The sequence below is a fragment of the Amborella trichopoda genome, chromosome 3 (assembly GCF_054954075.1).
Source record: "Amborella trichopoda isolate Santa Cruz 75 chromosome 3, AtrichopodaSantaCruz75HAP2 v2.0, whole genome shotgun sequence".
NCBI lineage: Eukaryota > Viridiplantae > Streptophyta > Magnoliopsida > Amborellales > Amborellaceae > Amborella > Amborella trichopoda.
In genome coordinates, this window is record NC_142338.1 from 58,010,936 (window position 1) to 58,032,430 (window position 21,495).

The window sequence follows — 21,495 nt, forward strand, 5'->3', positions numbered from 1 at the left end:
TAGGTCATAAAATAGTTGGAAAAATCTCACTTGCCCACCTTCGTAATATTTTTTTTTTAAATGTTCAACCACAGTTTTATTTTGCTATAGAAAATACTATGTGTTATTTTAAAATAGTATATCTTTTATAATTTAGTGCTTTGAAAAACATATTTTTGTGTTATTTACAGAGAAAGAAGTAAGTCATTTATCCTATATTGAAAAATGAAGTCAAGGAAGTCGTGCTTATATACATGGGGCTACCTTTGTCATTTACATTCTAAGACATAATAAGGTGAGAGAAGGTCAATGCTGAGCATGTTAGCAAGTGGTCCTCAAGAATGATCCCACAACCATCCCTTGTTGACTTCCATAGTTGTGGCATATAGAGCACACTATAAAGAGCAATTATATCATTTATGTCGATCATCATTATTTCAATATACCATATAAAGTTACCGTCTTTTGGCTTCACATCACAAGTTGAAATGGGCTCAAGATTAAGTGGTTCGGTGGCAGAGCACTACAACATGATATCTTGAACTCCATTTTTATCATGAGTACAGGACCCAATTCCTTACGAAGTACCCAAAAAAAAAATAGAGGCAGTATATCGATTTCTAGTTATAAATATAGAAGGCCGTGAGCTTGTAAGGGAGGAGTTTGTACATCCGAAGGGTAGGTACAAGAAAAGTAAAGGAACATTTTCCCACCCTGTAATGAATGATTCACACTGAGGAGACAAGGGTTACACCGTGAAGACAACGTAGGGACGCACTTTATAATCGAGTTAATTCGGTGGGAAGTTTTTCATTTCAATTAAATGAATTCTATAAATGAAGACACCAAGGGCGGGCGCAATGGGCCGGGTGGGCTAGGTCAAACTCGAACCCAACCGAAGACCCTATAGGGCCAGCCTGGGCTTGGCTTGGGCCAAACGGGACCCTGCTATTGGACCAGGGGTCCCTGCTACATAGAAAGGGTAGCAATACACCTAGCCCAAGCACATGGCCACAGGGTTTGGTGGACTGAATTCTCCTCCAATTGAGTAAACGCACCGAAATCTATGGACCATGGCGAGTACCAAATGATTTGTTTTGGCGTTTCAAGGCATCTTCCTTTGATGCCCTTTTAGGAGACGGTTTGATTGGACGTGGAGGGGTGGAATGTTATGGAGTCAATATTTCTATATTATTTCCCACATTCAAATATAATTGAATAAAGTTAGGGCTTAGTAAACCATCCATGTTAATTGAAGAAGAAAATAAAAAGTGAGGGAAATTGCATAAAGCAGCAACGATGTAGAAAAGTGCCCATCCCAGCAATGAGCGGGGTGGCCGCCTCGCCCAACCCTAAAAATCTAGTGCAACCACAGTGGCCAAGGGAGGGTTTGGGCAGCGGACAACGACCCAAGGGCCATCCCAGCAATGAGCGGGGTGGCCGCCTCGGCCAACCCTAAAAATCTAGTGCAAACCACAGTGGCCAAGGGAGGGTTTGCGGCAGCGGACAACGACCCAAGGGCAGGACCCGGCTTGGGCCCGTTTGGAAGAGTAAAAGATTTAGGCAATCCATGCTATGTTTGTTGTTGTCCTACGTCCCAATTTATGCAAGAAAGGTAAAAGCAGGCTTTTTATCGAGCCGCATCAATTGCCGTCTTACAAAATGACACCCCCTTATAACACACGAATGGCTGGTAATTGCCCAAGTGCCCGAGCTCTCGAAAACTAGAACTTGGGCTGCAAAACATGGCCCACAGGTCAGGGTAGGCCCAAGGCAGAGCCACCCCACCTTACCATTTTTTCCACCTTTTTTCTTCTTTTTTTTCCCTTTTTCCTATTGGTTCTAATAAGCTCAATCGGGCTTCAGCTAGGGCCTCGTCAGCCCAATCTTGGTGAGGCTGCATTCAAGCCGGCCCTATAGGCACCAAGGCTCGGGCTGGTCCGGCGCCTTGCCAACCCTATGTACCATGTTTTTGGCCACAGTGTGACATCTTGGTATAACACTATTTACTACTCAACTTAGGGTGTGTGTGGATACGTGGAGATGCCTATCTGGGAAATGCTTTTTTAAGATTGCTAATCTCTCAGGTTTGACTCTCAAAAACACCTTTGACATTAGATCCCCGGCAAAATGACACAAGAAAGGCATTTTGAGAGTCAAACATTAAATATCAAAATATCAAGTCTTTTAGACAAACATTTCATTAGAAGGGCATAGATGAAAGTAGTGAAAAAGAAATATAGTGACTTATGATATTACTGATGGTATGACATTTGATAGGTGGAATGAAAGAACATAATTTATGTAGCCGACCCCAAATAATTAAGATAAAGCTAAGATGATATTGATGATGATAATGACGTTTTATGTAGTTTCTCTTGAATAGCCATAATGAAAACAATGTAGGTTGGCTCTTGAGATGCTAGGCCTTCGTAATTTGTAAATGGATTTATTATTTATGTAAAATCCAAACCAAACAAATCTCAGATCTTGGAGTCTAAGAATTCATGTGTGGCATTTAAGGAAATGATCGTGCGGGAGGCCACTTGTCGATGGTTATGTGGAAGTTCCCTTCACACCGTAGGACTAGACATCTAATAGTTTGTCTTATTAGGAGCATGTTGCTTACTGTATAATAGAGTTGTTGTAAAAACGAAATACAATCCACAAAAACAAGAAAGAAAAAACAAATATAAAAGAAAGAGACAATCAACCACAACACAAAGATATACGTGGTTCAGCAACGTGTCTACGTCCACGGGAGATGAGAGCTTCTTTACTGGCAATAGAGAATAGGGTTACAATAGCTCTCTTTTCCTCACGCTTCTTTGTTCTCTCTGATTACAAAGAAATTAGCGTTTTTCCTTTAACCTTAAAAAGAACCCATCACTACAATATATAGAATCATGTACAAATTACCAAAATACCCATGTACAGATAAATACCCATGTACAGATATATATCGAGCCCCTCCGGAGTTGTCCTTTTGACTCTACCTTGACATCTATTTCTTCATAATACAAAACATCAATCTTCAACAGTTGTAACCTCCATTGCACCCCCTTTGACATCCTCTTTTTTCTTTTTTTCTAAATGGAAGTTATTGATTTGAATTAGGAGAAAATATAGCTTATAAAAAACCCATAAAAAACCATATTTCTATTTTGAAATACACACAAATATTTTTCAAAACCAAAAAATACTAACATTTTTTGCGTTTCCCATAAAATCGAATTTTGAAGGTCTCCCGCCTTCTTAAGAAACAAATATCCAGCTGATGTCAATCTAATGGTTGAGAAGAGAACCCCCAAGTAATCAACTATGAGGGAATTCCGGCATAAACATTTCTTTCATTCAATAAGATGAATTTTTATACTGAAACTAGTGTTAACTTTCATAGAAGTAACCAAATAAATTTTTTTCTTCTTGGATAATTTAGTCAATTACTAACCATTCAAGCTTTCATATAAGTATATCTACCTTGTTCGTTGACCGGCTCTTGAGAACTGTTAAGGGGAATGGCTTATGCCCTATTGTATGCCATAATACCATTTTATGTTTATGTTTAGAGTAAGGAGGTCACGACCCATCATATGTCAAATCGGACAGATTAAAATACGGGATGGGTTTCTACGAGGCAGCCGACTCATGTGTACATATGCAGCCCACTATTAAAATTCTCTTTAAAGATGGATTTTTTATCCAAACTTTTACGAACTCATCAAGCAAATGATATGAAATAAAAAAATAAAAAAATTGAACTTCTAAAATGGGTTTTTTTTTGGGGGATGTTTTTGGCACTGTCTATAACTAATTTGACCCCGTGCGCTTTATACAACATCCATCTTAAAGATGGGGGTTGAAGAGTCCGTGGGCTCTTTCACCCGCCGACTCATTAAACACATTTCCTAAAACATGTCACAGATTTTGAAAAATGCCTGTGACCTTTGAGTCTGATTAATCGCATACTCTCAGCCTTCCGATTTCGAATCTAACACCCAGAAATGACTGTGACCTCCTTATACAAAAGATAAATGGTCTTATTAAGTCCTATGTTCGAACTCCGAGAATTTTTCCCTCGCATATTTAACGGAAAAAATGAAAATAATTAGTACAATACTTATAACTATAACCCTCGCTTGATAACATATTTGGTGAACTGATAACAAATTTAATTCTAGAAAAGAAGCCCTAGTGGAGTTGTCTTTATTCCTTACTAAGTTCCAACTTATCGTGCATTTGGCAATGTTTTTGAATTAGGATCGAAGCATATCACAAATCAGTGCAACCTTCGTTTTTGCTAGAGACTCATGACATTAGAGTTCTATAAACTCTGGGGATCTAATGATATGTCACCTCTATATATTCATTAATTTAGAGTTCTATAAATCATGCGGATCTGGTGAACAGTCAAAATTGAAATGAACAGTCTGGAAACAATTACGTAAGGATGTTGACAAGAGCGTATTTACTTCATTAATAATTCGGCAATATTACAACAATACATAATAATTACAGAAAAATCAAAGGAAAAGAACTTAAGAAATCAGCAATTAATCCATCTGCACTCCTAATTAGCAAGAGCATCCGCCATTGTATTTGCTTCCCTGTAAGCATGCTGAAAAGATACTGAAGTTATAGGCTTATGACAAAATAAAGCCTCACCTCAAATCCTCGTCTAGAAAGTACTTACGACAATAGAAATCTCCATGATGGATCTAAATCAATTTCCAACACCGAAAATAAACTTTGAAACCCAAAAAATAGTACATCTTGCTGATCTATGAACACTTATTTTTAGGGTGAAATAGACGATCTAAATAATTTATTACAATATACACAACTTTAGAGCTTAACATCTCAATTATTTTTCACAACCATAATGCTCAAGCCGATATGAACAATTTAAAAGTTTTTTGAGGCTTGAATTGTAATTTTTGATGAATTTTTAAAATAAGGCTTTACTTAAACTATTTTCCATTATTATTGTTTATTTGTTTTTTAATTCAGATTACTGATTCATGGTAGTTGAGATGTTAGACCATGAAAAATTGGATCCAGGACATCTCCAAGATAATTTGGAAAGATTGGATTGCACCATGACGCACCTAAAGGTCTACCCTTAATGACAAAGTTTTAGCAACCTAGAGAAAATTTTTGGGAAGTTCTAAGTGGATGTATTTACGGGCGCTAAAGAGATCTTACCCACCCCAAAAATGTAGATGGGGAGAGACATCATATTTACTTATTTATTTGCTTATAAAAGTAAAATGCATCTCAAAAGTCCATCTGAAAAGTTTCAGAGGTATTTTGGTAACTTTTGTTTCACGAATTATTTTTTTTATATTTTTATTAAGTGCATCTCACTAAGATGTACATACATTCCAAATTTCATATCATTCTGATTTGTAGAAAAAAAATGAAAAATGAAACACTACTGAACAATCATGACCGTGTAATGAATTTTGTACAATGATGAAAGTAGGCGAAATCACTGTTCATTTTTACCTATAGATGTTGGGAAGACTTTTCCTATATATATATATATATATATATATATATATATATATATATATATATATATATATATATATATATATATATATATATATATATATATATATATATATATATATATATATATATATATATATATATATATATATATATATATATATATATATTCAAATACTAAAAATAGTTTATCTTCTAACACGTTATTCGAAATGCCTATCTTCAAGATTTTGTAGTGTTTATAAATCTACTCAATCTGTATCATTTTTAGAACTCTATACAATTAGATTTAGTAATAGATTTTCATTATAACGATTTTTTACATCAAAATTGCATCTTTTAACAAAGTTTGAAGATGAACTGCGCTTAAGTTGTTTAAGGACGACGCCATAAATAAAGCGTAAGATAAAATAGCACATAAGTTTGCATTGGTATATAAGTAAGTCACAATTATTATTGACCATTAGATGTGAAATTGAGTTGTTGGGGATATGTCATTGGCTAGGCACAAGGTCTAAAATAAAAATTTTCAATTGTTGTCGCATATTTCAATGTGTTGGACTTTACATTCATGGCTTAAAGTAATTGTGATCTTCTTGTGCCAAAAGTTAATGGCCTAATAATACAAAACCCTAATTTTATTATCAAGAGCTTTGATTTGGTGGGTGATGAAAAAATAAAGAGTCTCCACACACTACATTGATTTTGTGAGAGATATGTACACGAGAGTGCTAACTAGTGTACGACCAACTAGTGAGTTGTCAGTGGCAATAGGTCTATATCAGGGATCAGCATTGAGCCCATACCTTCATATCTTAGTTATAGACAACTCAACTAGGCACCTGCAAAATGAGGTACCATGGGGTATGTTGTTTGTCGATGACATAGTTTTGATTTATGAGACCCTAAACGATGTCACCACAAAGTTAGAATTTTGGATGGATACTCTAGAATCTAATTATTTTAAAATTAGCCAGACTAAGATAGAACATATGGAATGCAAATTTAATAATAATAGGAGTAAAGACAATGAAAGAGTTAAGATTAACAACCAAGAAATACCAAAAAGAGTACACTTTTGATAGCTTGGGTTAATGATCCAAGAAAATGGGAGACTGAAGAAGATGTCACACATAAAATTAAAGCTGGGGCAAAGTGGTATGTGCAATCTTAGTTTTATCTGATCGCACATACCAATTAAGCGGAAGAGCAAATCTATAGGATAACTATGAGATCAATTTTGTTTTACAACATATCCATTGAATGAGCCGCTGAGATGATGATGTTGATATAAATGAGTCGTAAGACAAGAAGGAATAGAATTCGAAATGAATAATTGTAGCGCCAATAGGCGATAAGATGAGATAAAGTAGACTTAAGTGGCTAATCATGTATGGGCCAAATCCATCATAGCACATGTTAGGAGGTGCGAGTTAGTTTCAGTGGAAGGCAAAAAATGGGCAAGGAGTAAGCCTAAATGGACATAGTTGGAAGTAGTGAGAAAAGATTTGGGGACTCATGGCTTCCATGAGGGTACAATCATTAACAGACTAGAATAGAATACTATGATTCATGCAACTGATCCCAATTAGTTGTGAAATGGCCGGAGAGTAGAATATTCATTTATTCCCGGGGGTAAACCCCCAACTAGAATTAATTTTAGGACGTCAAATTTTGGGGATGTAACCTCTTCAACCCATAGATTAGCCTTAATAAAGAAATCATAAATGTACACTCTATGCACTAAAAAAATAATAATGTCCTAAGATTGAAAATAGACCATCCAATTTTTAGTTTGTGAGATCTGAGTGTTGGAAAACTCAAATTTTAAATTTTTTTAAAAGGAAAAATTTTATATAAGGGTGAGGCTCTAAAAAATCAAATTAAGGCACATCTATAATGTTTAGTAGGAGAGGTTCTTTCGATACTAAAAAACCCTCAATTTGATCATCTCAACCTCAAGATGCATGCATATAAAAAAAATGAATTTCAGATATTGGAAATAGTGTCTTGTAATGCATTTTCCAAACCGTCGATTGTCATGATTTTTAAGTGTTCATGGATCTGCTCTATTAACACTATTTTTTAAGCTTTAAATATTATAATTAGAGATGAAAATAAATTTTCAAATCATCATAAAGATTTCCAGTACTGAAATAACATCTTTTGACACAATTGAAAGGCGGGCCTCAACCTCATCAAACCACACCCTTTTTTTAAGTAATTATTTAGTGTTTCTCAAAATTCTAGATTAAAAAAACCATCACAAGTAGGTCTTTTGACTGCAACAGTAGAAGTAAACTATGCTTTCAAGAGAGAGCATAGTATGCGTGCTCTTATTAAAAAAAAAAAAAAAAGTGAGAGAGGGTATAATTCTTTTTTTTTTAAAATAAATAAATATAAAATAAGACCATTTACTTTTGTTAAAAGGTGGTCACAATTAATCTTGACCATTGCATGTAAAATTGGATGGCTGCATTTATTTCTTTGACCAACCTCAAAGTTCAAAAGAAATTTTTTTGAACTTTATGACACTCTCAAGCTATCATATTTCACATTGGATGGTTGTAATTGTGATATCTCTATATTAAAGGTAGGAAAAATTACAAAAAACACCCTAAAATGGACTATCTATGCAATTTACCCCACCCCAATCTTTTCTCTCACTTCCCCCCCAAAACGACCTTTCCTCGAAAAACCCCCAAGGTAAAACTGGTTAATTTTTGGAAAGAAATGCCCATTTCGTACAAACCAAATCAATTCACGAGTCCCCAATAGCGTACTGCCGGAGCGTGTCTTTGCACTGCCGGATTCTGTTCTCATATTGCCGGAGCGCTGTGGCTCAGACCTGCAATGTCAGAGCACACATTCAGAATGCCGGAGCGCTTGTTTATATTGCTGGAGTGCGGTCCTCCATTATGCTGTGGCTCCAAAGACTTCATTGTCGGAGCGCGTCTTTGCACTACCGGAACGAGTTCTCATAATGCCGAAGTGCTGCGGCTTAGACCTGCATTGTCGGAGCGCACATTCAGAATGCCGAAGTACGTGTTTGTACTACCGGAGCGTGTGTAAAAATAGGAGAAAGAAGACCGTGTAAAAACAAACAAGGGTAGTTTAGCCTTATTTCATGCTACTTTTGGGTTAGGGGGTTATTTGCCTAGGTAAGGTTGTTTGAGAAAAAAGATGAGAGAAAAGATTGAGGTGAAAATAAGTTGTATAGATAGTCTATTTTAGAAGTAAATGATCTCATTGTATACCATCTTTTATTTTATTTATTTATTTATATAATAATAAATTTTAAATGCTTACGTAATTGTTACTTGGAGAGCAATAGCAGGACGTGCGGCCGATGAATTGCCGAGGAAAGTATAGTAGATCGTACGAGTCTTAGCTGTATATTCATTATCCAAATGTACAAACTGCTTGTGGACCCATTTTGGTTTTGGCGGCTCCCATTGCTCTCTATCTTATGTTATTTTTGCACTAAGGGAAAAGTTTGTATAGAGCCTAGGCTCTAAACAATCGAACTTGAGCCCATTTCAAAAATTTTACTAGAAGAGATTGTTTTGGTTCTCAAATATCTTCAAATTGATCACCTCAACATCAAGATGTATAGACTTGAGAAAACAATGAATTTCAAGTTTTGAAAATAATGCATCTTGTAATATATTTTTGAACAATCAACTATTAAGTTATTCAAGTTTACATAGATCTTTTTAAAACTTCAAAATTTGTAATTAGAGATGATAATATATTTTAATACTAATCAATGATTTCGAGTATTGAAATCGCATTTCTTGACACAATTTGAAGGTGAGCTCTAATTTGATTGTTTAGGGCTTTGGCCCTATACAAACAGCACCCTTTACACAGTAGATGTCATGAGAATCGAGAACGTTCTTAGCGTTCCCCCACATTCATCGTCACCCAAATTAATTAATGTGCACCTGCACTTCAATCCAATAGCTCTACAACTTTCCAATTCACCCCTTACCTTATTTAAGCTCGCCCTCACCGCATTTCTCCTGCCTTCTCGGCCCTTTTAAATCGATCAATTTCCTGTTTCTCTCTCTAACGCGTGTCTCCTCCTTGTTTCTTGCTCTCTATTAAGAAGAATATTTCTCTCTCTAAACCTGGTCTTAGAGGATTCAAACTTTGTCAGCTTCCTTTGTAAATCAATTGCGATTTATTTTTGCTGGCTCCCAGGATAAATATCTTTTACTTTCTTTTGCCCCCCTTCCTCTTCCTCTTCATTCCTATGCCTTCACTTACTTCCAAAATCCACCTATGTATGAGCTCACCTGTGGATTTTTACCCCAATAAAACCGCAATTTTCTCGAATTGTTTCCTCCCCTCTCTCTCTCTCTCTAAAATTTTCCACAAGTCCTCGAATTTTCCTTCTCTCTCAGGAACCCCTAGATGAGCATTCTCTCTCTAAAAGTATCAACCCCAATTCAAAATTGGGAGCCATGTTTCAATTGTAAGGGGAGGAGAGAGAGTGGGGAAATCAGTGCGCTTTCAAGTATTGTCCTAAATTAAGCAATTTGAAAGCATGGAGAATCAACAGGGCTCAGTGAAGGAGGAAAGAGAAGAGAATGAAGAGATCGATTTTGGGGAAGAATGGGGAGGAGGATCCTCCTCTTCTTGCTGGTACTATTGTGCTGGTGAGGAGGGTGCACCCATGGGTGCGGGTGGGTCCGAGCCCATAGTGCCCAGGCCCATGGAGGGGCTCAACGAGGTCGGTCCACCCGCTTTCTTGACGAAGACATATGAGATGGTGGATGATCCTTCGACTGATACAGTGGTGTCGTGGGGTCCCAATCGAAACACATTTGTAGTTTGGGATCCGAATGTGTTCGCGTCTCTGCTCCTCCCCAATTACTTCAAGCACAGCAATTTCTCCAGCTTCGTGCGCCAGCTCAATACCTATGTGAGTCCTCTCTCTTCAAATAAGTTTTTTGGATTTTTTTTGTTTTCTCTACAGCTAATCAATCTATGTTTGTTTCTCGTTGGTTATTTATTTGTTTTACTCATTCTCTCTATAGATTTGGGCCACAATTCTTTTTCTCTCGCTGCAGAGTTTTAGAAAGGTAGATCCAGACCGATGGGAGTTTGCAAACAAAGCCTTTCTCAAGGGCAAGAAACACCTCCTCAGAGCCATCAAAAGAAGAAAACCATCTCATCCTTATCACCAGACCAGCGCGCCCTCGAACCTACAAGTGGGTGCAACAGGGCTCGATACTGAGCTCGAGCGCCTGCGCCAAGGCAAGGAACTCCTGACCATCGAGCTCGTCCACCTTCGCCAACAGCAGCACGCCTCTCTAGTCCGCCTCAATGGCCTTTCTCAGCGACTCGAGCACACCGAGCACCGTCACCGCCAAATGACTGACTTCTTGGCCCGAGCCATGCGCCACCCCACTTTCATGCAAAACCTCGCCTCTCCGGCCCAACCCCAGAGGACCGTACTCCCCGCAGAGGATACGACCAAGAAGAGGAAGGAGTTGGAGGGGTCAAGCTCGGGCTCCGGCTCCGGCTCGAGGATCGAACCGTTGCTGCGCCCGTGCGGGTTCGACGATGACGACGATCCTTCCTTTCTGGCGGAGCTCTTTGGCGAGAGGTTCGAGCCAGTGTCGGAGCCCACGTGTGACCCTGACGTGGACACCCTGGCTGAGAAGTTAGGATTTCTTGGCTCGGGGCACGAGCCATAGACGCAGTTGAGCTCACGCCTCATTGCTTTACACGTGCGCATCCTCCATGCAGCAACATGGCAAGGACTTAAGAGTCTTAAGAAATCTAGGGTTTTCATTTCTTAGCTTAATGTTTTTTGCGTTGTTGAAGCAGGCTGAAGCTCGAGGCTGGGACCTTATTTTTAATCTCTTGCTGAGGGGGATGAACGGTTTGCTATGAAGAATACACTGGTTTGATGTGATCTCCACCGTCCAATCTACCCATTCCACTTCTCCACTAAATGATCTTGGTTTTGGTGTTTGCTTTGGCAGGTGGGCTGAGATCGATCTGCAAAAGAGGCAGTGCCACTTTGGTGTTATTCTTAAACCCCTGTTTGTTTTCGTTGATAAATAACTTGCCTTTGTTTTGTTTATGTGTGTGTGTGGCTCTTTATGGTTTTTTAATAATAGAGTATTTGTCTCTCTTTTTTATAGGAATTGAAGTTGCGGCTGAAGACCGATGAACTCTCTAGAAAGATCCACCCCCAAATTATTTAATTCTTCTCACAAAAAATCTCAAACAAAAATAATTTACTTCCAATAATTAAATGCCCTAGATCGAGTAAGAATACGTTATTGATAATAAATAATAGTAAAGTAAAAAGCAAAGGATCCAAGTATTATGGTGCTGAGGATGAAGTAAGCGTGACACCAAGAAACCCACCATGCCATGAGAGACGACGAATAAAAAACTCACAAGTTGCTGCGACAGCAATAAGGAGGTTCATGCACCCCACATTTAACGTGGGTTCCGCAACAGTGGACCGACAGTATCGATGCTATTCATTTCCATCTAAACAAACGCTTGTATCTACGTCATTTTTGGCTCGCATGAAAATATTTATTTTTGTGAAAGTATTTTTATAAAAAAAGATTTTTAAGCGATGCATGAGTATTTTTACATTAAAGAACTTAGCTTGTGATTACGTGTGAAAGTTTTTTCACACCTAATTGGCCCTAGAGCATTTTTTTTACTAATTGGTAGTGAAAAACTCACAACAATTAATTATATGGAGGAGCTCTTTTCATGTGAAAGATACTTTCACGAAAAGATTTTCATGGATAACAAACGTATCCTTGTAAACTGAGAATCAGTTTTTTTAACTAGTCTAACATCGTTTTGGTCTGCCCACTCACCCATGTTTTTTTTTTTATTATTATTAATTTTAATTTTCTCTATACCGTTAATTTGGATTGATTTGGATTAGCAATTCAGTGATCCGACATGGACGTATAAGTTGGCTTCCTGTGATCTAACACATACACATTGATAGTGTTAACTGGGCGTGGGTTCTAGCTTCATGAAACTTTAGATGAGCATTGGGAACTGGTTTTCTCGAGGCTATTGAATTAGCATTGGATTGCGGTATAAAGATGAAAATGAAAAATTAATAAAGAGGGAGAAGGATGGAAAAGTAGAGTGGGTTGGAGCACTTTAGTCTACATGCACTGAAGAGAATAAATTGATGTATATATGGATGCGGTTTATATAGACCTCCCACTCCGAACATTCAAATGGACACTTCCACACTCCGTGGAAATATGTATTGGTGTCAAAAACTCTTACACTGACACAAAATAAATCAAATTGAAAATCTAGCAAATAGTAAAATAAAATAAAACAAAACCGGTCACTTCATTCTTTCTCCTAAGGTTGTGAGTAGCTCGACCTTGAATTTATTATGTTTATCGCATCCTTCAAAAGCATATTGAATAGCTTTTGTCGTCCCACTACTTGTCATGGTACTTTATTCTTCAATGAACCAATTTATTAAAAACTAAATGCGCAATATATAGTGCAACGTTGGGATGCCAAGCATATATTTGATTTTATTTTTGAGCTTCTTACTAGAGAAGATCGACTTTGATATAGATATCATGCGAAAATTTCTCAGTTTTCGAATCAAAATTTTCTTAGTACATATAAGATCAACTATTGGAATTGATAGTGTGGAGTGTGATCGATCCCCAAGGTGGGATTTGGTGGTACATCTATATGATTGTGAGCACCCTCTTTTTGATGAACGATGTTTTCCAACTATCGCATTTGCAAATTTATTACGCCGATCTTGTCTCAAGTTCCACAAATCTTGAGTGAAGTTCCACAAATCTCGTGTCAAGTTCCAAAAATCTCACCTCAATACCGTCCATGGATTGATTTATGTTTATTTACACTTTCGTCAAAATGTTGTTTCACATCTTCTATAATCTGTGGCAATAGATCAATGATCGTAGGAATGGATTTCGGTGGAATTATGATGGACACATCTTGTAAAGCTCTTATACGAATTGAGGTAGGGGAAGGAGCAACGAGACTATTCAAAAAACTTTTCTTGAACTTTGTGACATACCTAAGCTATTAGATTTTACATCGGATGGTTATACCAAAGGCAAATAGTTTCATTGTGTATAATCCTAAAAAAATAAACAACAGAAAATAAAATTAAAAGGAAGAGCGGTTATACCCTCTCTCAAAACCTATAAAAGATACCACCTCAAAAAAAACTCTTCACAAGACCTTAAACAAAGTCTTATTCTCTTCGTTCTATTTCTTGATGCAAGAGTTACATATCTATATATATAAAAAAAAAACTTAAAACCTAACTTACTTCATAAGAAACCCTAATTAAATCCCCACTTTTCTTCTTTTTTTAATAAATAAAGTTCTGATTCTACTCTCAATTATCTATAACTAAAAGAAAAATACATAAATACCCCTTAAAAAAAATTAAGAACCCAAAATAACCTCAAATCTAAAATCTAGAAATTATAAAAATAAAAACCAATTACAACAGTAGGTGAAACATGTGTGAACTTTATGTTGGTCAGAACTATGAATTTCAGTTGGCCCATAAGCTTTAGCCCCTAACAGAGGTCGAAAATCGAGTTTTTATACGGACAAGTCGAGGATAGAAGTGGAGTCTAGTGAAAACAATAGGAGTCAATTGCCATTTATGACCGAAGTTACTATAATAGTGTGAGCAAGAGGGCCTCCTAGAATCCTTATGTGAAAACAGAAACCCACATGGTAGTTATGAAATACTTTCAACTGCAGATAAATGGATCCAAAGTCGTGAGATGCTTCCACTGTCTTCGAAGTATTAGATATCTTAACAAATAAATCTCTCTATAATGTAATCCATTCAAGGATGAATGTACTCTCATGATAGAACTGGGCTGAGTGAAGCACTCATTAAAGAACTGTTAGAGTTGTACTTTCTTGAGAGCATTCTAGGGTCTACATAGCCCAAAGTAAATTGTCTTTCGACTAAAATTGATGGGTCGTCGACTAACGATCACATCCAAACAAGTCTTCACCTAAAATATGGGAGAGATTTTCAAGATTCAAAAAAATATCTCTTTCTCAGATAAATATAGCAAAAGCTCAAGAGTAGAAGGACAACACATTTCACAATCACAAGACGTGAGAAAATAATGGTGTTGGGATTAGGTTGCATAAACCACAATGAAAGATCATGTGCCATTGCCATAATCACGGTGAAAAGCTATTTCGGTCCTTCTTCCATGGAAATTCAGCAATGAAATTTACATTTTAAATAGTCTACCCTTGCTCTAATTCACTGGTAAACAGAAACACGAATCCAAACAGTCATATGTGTTGGTCAGGCACGCAATTACTAAGGAACCTTCACAATTTGCTTGAATACCCAAAATTTTGTTTAAGCTGGTTAGAAATGCTGAATAATTAAATTAAAATATTTGTGAGAGCTGTGATCTTGCACATTAGCTACCCTCTTTTCCTAAATCTAATGCCTGGATACATCTATTCGTTAGACTTTCCATATCAACACGTATGATCCGACACGTTTGGTCTTTACAAGTGTGATCCATATCAACACGTATCCCACACGTATGATCCGACACAGCCGACACGTTTGGTTTCATGGCTGGTGTGCTGAACCAAGGAACCCTAACTTCTCAGCCAGCGTGGTCACATCAGGGTCATCCCTGGGCTCAGACTCGGGCTCCCTAGGGTCGAGCCCAGGCCTCCCTCTCTCAGTAGCATCGAACCTATACGAGCCCTGGCTCGACTCACCCGAGCTGGACGCAGCCAGCTCCTTCCTCTTCTTTGTCGCGTCTTCCCAAAGGAGAGGGGTGCCATCGGTTCTGGTCGCGAGGTTGTTTACAAAAGTGGGGTTGCGCATGGCTCGGGCCAAGAAGGAAGTCATTTGGCGGTGGCGGTCCTCGGTGTGGTGGAGTCGTTGAGGTGGGCTCGAGAAGCGTGCAGCTGTCGGCGAAGGTGGACGAGCTCAAGGGTCATGAGTTCTCTGCCTTGGCGCAGGCGCTCGAGCTCAGTGTCGAGCCCTTGTGCATCCACTTGTTGGGTTGAGGTCGCGGTGGTCTGGTGAGAGGGAAGAGGGGGTTTTCTTCGTTTGATGGTTTTGAGGAGGTGTTCCTTGCCCTTGAGGAAGGCTTCCTTCGCGAACTCCCCCACTTTTCTGAAACCCTATGTACAGGGAAAGATTGGAGCTGAGAAAAATTGAATGTAAATCCGAATTTTTGATTCTATTTGGATTCGGATCCAAAATTTAGATCGAAACAGTAATTTAGATCTAATCAAGGTACAGGTGGATGCAATTCAGATTTGACCCAATTTTTAAATGGATTACATACAATGAGATGATACAATTTACCTTTTGTATAAAGTAGTAATAATTCTTTACAACCATTTGATGTGAAATTTAATAACTTAAATGTATCACGAAGTTTAAGAGATTTTCTTTTGAAGTTTGAGCTTGGTCAACGAAATAATTACAACTACCCAACCTCACATCTAATGGCTAAGATTATTGTGACCACTTTGTATCAAATATAAATGGTCTCATTCTATACATTCTCATTATAGTAGTATATTATATATATAATATATATCATTTTTTAAACATTTAGAAGACCTAATTTGGATCCTCCCCGATCAGAAAGATTCTCAGCCTTGGTTGGGGATTTGGCGTGGATTTTCAAAATTAGGGAAAGAACAATCCGCGAAGGATATGTATGTAATAGAAGGAAATCGTAGAAAAGGGCAGAAACTCAATTCTCCGGTTAATTTCTAACAAAAAACGGAAGAATATTACTGTGGATTCATGGAATATACGAAAAAAAAGACGTTGATTTTAGAGAGAGAAAAGAATCATCCGAAATAAAGACCCTCGAAGTTTGTCTCTACACCGTCGATCGTACAGAGCCCCATATTTATGTGTTATAGGCGAGAGACCATGGGTTAGGTGATCGCGCTAGACCACCCAAGCAGCGCCCTTATCTGAAAGCAACACCATCACAATTATTATTAATAAACTAATGACGAAAAAAGGTGGCACATGTTGGCTCGTGCCTTCCGGAAGGTTTAGGTCAAGACAAACAAAACCCAACTGTATGAAAATGTAAAGGTTGAGGTAGGTGCTAGGAATTGAAGGAAAACTAAATGCTAGCGTTTCTCGACAAAAAAAAAAAAAAAAAAGAGCAAAACTAAATGCTAGCGCTATGTAAACAAACCAAACAAGGCAAAAGCTTGATGAAAAAACTCCGTATATAGTAGGGGAATTTTATATAAGGATATGGTTTTTACGAGTCATAGGTAGGACTCATAGGTAGAAATTGCATCCCATATTTGTAATCCCTTTTTTAGATGGATTTCAAACCTAATTTTTTTAGGTATATATAATATCTGAATGTCTAAAAAAAAGAAATTTTAAAAACTTCTGGTTTAAAACCACCAATAACACTAGAAGTTCCAGACCGCCCATTTTAATGAATCAAAGTGGTCTAGAACAACTAGTTCTGAATTGCACATTACAGTCGTGAACTAATGGTTCCAAACTGCACAATCAAAATGATTAAGAACCTCATAATTTGGCATATAAGTGGAGTTTTCCCTAAAGGCCCATACATATATCACTCAAATAATAAATCAAAGTAGTTTAGAACTACTAATCTCAAAATGTAGTATCCGAATGACCCAAACCAAGGGACATTCTGGAAAATTAAAAAACACAAAGACTATGGAACACATATTTTAGATACTATTAGTACTTACTATATAATATATTAGCCTAAATTTCCCTATATAATAACCCAAAAAATAACATTGAGATTGAGACAAAAAATAAAATTAAGCACATCGTTGGAAAAAATAATGAGTAGATATTTACATAGGTATTGAGGTGGCGCACGACGCTGGAGAAATTGTGGAAGGGTTCATATGCCTTCGTCAAGAAAGGGGGCGGACCCACCTCGTTCGGCTCCTCCCTGGGCCTGGGCTCAGACCCACCCGCACCGGCCAGTAGTTCGAGTAAGAAGAAGAGGATCCTCCTCCTCTCTCTTCCCCAAAATTAATCTCTTCTCTCTCCTCCTTCACGGGACCTTTTTCATTATCCATGCCTGCAAATTGCTCAAATTCAAAGCGTGGACTTGGAGAAACAGGTCTGAAAAATGCAGATTTCAACTGAGAAAATGCAGTGTTGAAAAATTACATACCTGGTTTTCGGAAGGAAAACAAATGCAGTGAAATGCTTAAGAGCAATGAAATAGAGAGAGAAGATTTAGGCTTCAAACCACTCACTAGAAATACGAGGGGCTTTCGTCAATGGGCCTTTCAGGCGAATGTGATAAAAAAGACACAGTCACGTTTGGAGAGAGCGAGGGGGTTTGTTTCTTTTCTAAAATGGAAATGAAGAGAGAGAAACAAGCACGAAAGTGGCGAGGCGTGGGTTTAAATGGAGGCGAAAGAGGAAAGTTCTGGAGCGGTTGAATCGTTGGACAGAGACTGATTGTTTGATCATTTAATTGGAAGTTTTAGAACATTCTGGAATTTCATGGAGATAGAAAGAGAGACACGATAATGGGCCGGTGGCATCATGTATGATGTGGGCCTCGCAAGGATTGGGATAAAAATGGAGAGCAAAGCCTGAGTGCCATCTCACCTGTGTGTCTAATTCCTCGGCATTTAATCGGCGAAGACCACTCTTGAAGAAATATAGATAGGACTACATAAGAGTTTACACCTTGGGGCGTGCAAAAATTGGAAGGATTACATTGGACACGCACTTGAGCCATCATTGGTTCATGATAGCCATGGTCCTTGGAAACATGAAAGTTGTGAATAACAATACGAGTAATGATCTTATGGATCTTTTTTCACCCGTGTGTGTAGGATCCTAAATGATTATCGTTAAATTTGGCACGGATCTATAAAAAAAGTCAAGTCACACGCTCATGTAATAGCTTTTTTAAATATTCGTGTCAATTTTAATGGTGATCCTTTGGGATCCTACCCACATGGGTGGAGAGAGGTCCTAAAGGATCGTTACTCTAATAATAATATATTTACTTTTTTAGATAAGTGATCCTATATGACTCTTCCCTACCCATGTGTATAGGACTTTAAAAAATCACCATTAAATTTGGTACGGATCTATAGAAAAGTCAAATCCTACACCCATATGACAAATTAATAGTGTTTTTACTTGGTGTTTTTAGAAAGTATTCTTTTTAGACAAATTAATACAGGCCATCTATTTTAGTGAGGTGCTTAGATCTAGGCTTTAGAAAGATTTTTTAACCTTTCCAAAATATTTAGAGAGGTTTATTATTATTAGATTAACAATGTTAAAAGAGAAAAAAATGATTTTGAATTCGTAAAGACCGAGATATTAAAATTCACCAAATAGAAGATCTAGATTCATTGTTGGAGATGATTCATTTTGACTATATCCAAGTGTAAATTGAATTTAATTTTTTTTGGGATTGATTATTAGGATTAAAATTTTAACTTCATGCAAATATCACAAACACGGTTTCCTAAAAGTATAGTTTTATTGTATTACAATTGCATGGTGACATCATATATATACGTACATGCATGAAAATGTTTATATAAGGTGTCAACTTTATAATATAGAAGAATGGCGCACCTCAAAATTACACCTAAAAAAGTTATTCTAATGTCAAAAAACCGTAAAATAGGTTATCTTGACCTTTAGAATATAGAAAAAAAAAAAAAAAGATTTTAAGTTCTAGAAATAGTGCATCGTGTAGCACACTATCTTGACCATCTATTTTCAAAACTTTTAGAGTTCAAAATGGGTAGTTGTAAACAAAAAAAAAAAAAACAAAAAACAAAAAAAATTCTTAGACTTCCTTATTCACCCAAAGCATAATTATAAAGAAGTCCGATGAAATGATCCCACGAAAAATCATTAATCTAATTAAGGTTGAAATGATCTCATGCATAATCGTAAGGGGCAAGATGATCCCTAATTAATGGTGAAATGACCCCATTAAAACTATGGGGCCTAATTTTAACATTCATTCGTTGAAACTAAAGGTGCTAATTTTTAACTTTTATTTCTATTGTGTACTAGCCAAATATTAACTGCTATTTCGCTTGGATAGATCATCTAAAGGACAATCATAATATTCAAGTATTCCTAAACTTTCATTTGCAGTGCGATGAGATCATTTGGCCCATGAATGATTTTGCAGTTGATATTTTCGCAGGATAATATCAAAGATTAATCATGATAAGATCTGGATAAATCGAATTTACTGATAATTTATCAAATGATCTCATTTGACACTATACGGCTGATTTTTAGCTTCCATCATTTAATATTGTAGGGGCTAATTTTAGTTTGGGTGTGGTTTCTATAAGGTTGCAACCTTAAACAATCCAATTAAGGCATTCCTCCTAATTTTATCATAACATGTAATATTGGTGTAAAAACATTCTTAGGATTATTTGAAAATCTATTTTAATATCTAATTATAAAATTTTAAATTTTAAAATTGGTTAAAATTAAGTAGATCTAAAAATATATAAAAATCTTGAAAATGGACCGGCTAGATATTGTGTTGCAAGATACATTATTTCTAGGACTCAATTGTTTTTATTTTTATTTTTTCCATATTCATGCATCTCGATGTTGAGATGATCAATTTAGAGGGTTTTTCAACATTAAAACAACCTTTCCCGATGGATTTTTGAGGTGCATTTTTATTTCAACCTTATATAATAAACTTTTTCCTTTCAATTTTCATTTGGGTACTGGGGATAATTTTCACTTTCATTTCCAATTTTTGGAAACATGATTGTTTGGTAAATTGGCCGACTGACCTGTCGATGTGCTACCTCCTATTAATATCCATTTTAAAGACGGACTTTAGAATCAAAATTTTGGTGTTTGTTGATCTCAACTACGATGATAATAATGAATAAGAAATTTCTTTCTTTGAATTATTATTATTATTATTTTATATTCTCTTTTTTCACCATCAGTTTTGACCTTTAGAAGGGGAACCTTTTTTTTTTACCTCTTCTTATGCACGAGAGGATGCACATGTTTTGGGGAGTCGGTTGAGTTGAGTCCTTTACGTTTTATATAGGCATCTTCATTTTGGAAAAAAAATTATATAGAGACAAAGCTCTAAACAATCAAATTAGAGCCCATCTCAAGATTTTCACTAGAAAGGGATGTTTTGATACCCAAATATCTTCAAATTGATCATCTTGACATCAACATGTATGCATTTGAGAAAAAAATGGATTTCAAAAATTTGGAAATGATGCATCTTGTAAAGCATTTTTTGACTGTCAATTTTCAAGGTTTTCAAGTTTTCATAAATCTGCTCGATTGGCACTATTTTTTTAGTTTTAAATTTTATAATTAAAAAATAAAATATATTTTAAGGTTATTACAAAAACTTCTAGTATTGAAACCACTTCTCTCAACACCATTTGAAAGTGCGCTTTACTTTGATTGTTTAAAGCCTATACTCTATACAAACTGCACCCTTTAATTTTTAACTTTTTCATTTTTGGGGTACCTCATCAAAAACATTATGTAACAAATAAAAAATGCCTACATTGCCCCACCCAGGGTGAAATGGGATCATGAGATCTCTTGATACTTACCAACATAAGGGCTCGTGGAATATACTCCCTATGGAGCATAGTTTCCATTTGAAGAATTTTTTCAACATGAAAATTTGAGAACCACCTTAAAATCATGATTACTCAAAAAGTAAAAGTTTTGATATTTGAGTCTTCTAACATTTGGATCTCTTTTCTTTTCTTTTTTTGAACGGTAAGTAAGTAGTTTCATTTTTGAATGGTAAGTAAGAAGTTTCATTAAGAGAATGAAGAAGTACAAAAGAAACAATAAAAAATGGAAAGAAAATTATTTCATGCGGGCTAGATCGCATTTCTACAATATGCAGTCCAAAAGTATAAAACATTCATCTTAAAGATAGATGCAAA

General features: G+C 36.5%; 1 protein-coding gene across 1 annotated transcript; it reads left to right on the forward strand.

Annotated features, from left to right (window-relative positions):
* The first annotated feature begins 9,871 nt into the window (after positions 1-9,871).
* LOC18429596 (heat stress transcription factor A-7a) lies at positions 9,872-12,024 on the forward strand. The gene is made up of 2 exons (XM_020664505.2): positions 9,872-10,423; positions 10,572-12,024. The coding sequence occupies exons 1-2, from the start codon at positions 10,046-10,048 to the stop codon at positions 11,199-11,201; spliced, it is 1,008 nt and encodes a 335-aa protein (XP_020520164.1). The 5' UTR covers positions 9,872-10,045; the 3' UTR covers positions 11,202-12,024.
* Positions 12,025-21,495: the final 9,471 nt, after the last annotated feature.

Excerpts from the sequence above, each read along its gene's own strand:
- LOC18429596 (XM_020664505.2), top strand. The coding sequence starts at position 10,046 with ATGGAGAATCAACAGGGCTCAGTGAAGGAGGAAAGAGAAGAGAATGAA. Across the intron at positions 10,424-10,571 it reads TGCGCCAGCTCAATACCTAT|AGTTTTAGAAAGGTAGATCC; the intron begins GTGAGTCCTCTC and ends CTCTCGCTGCAG.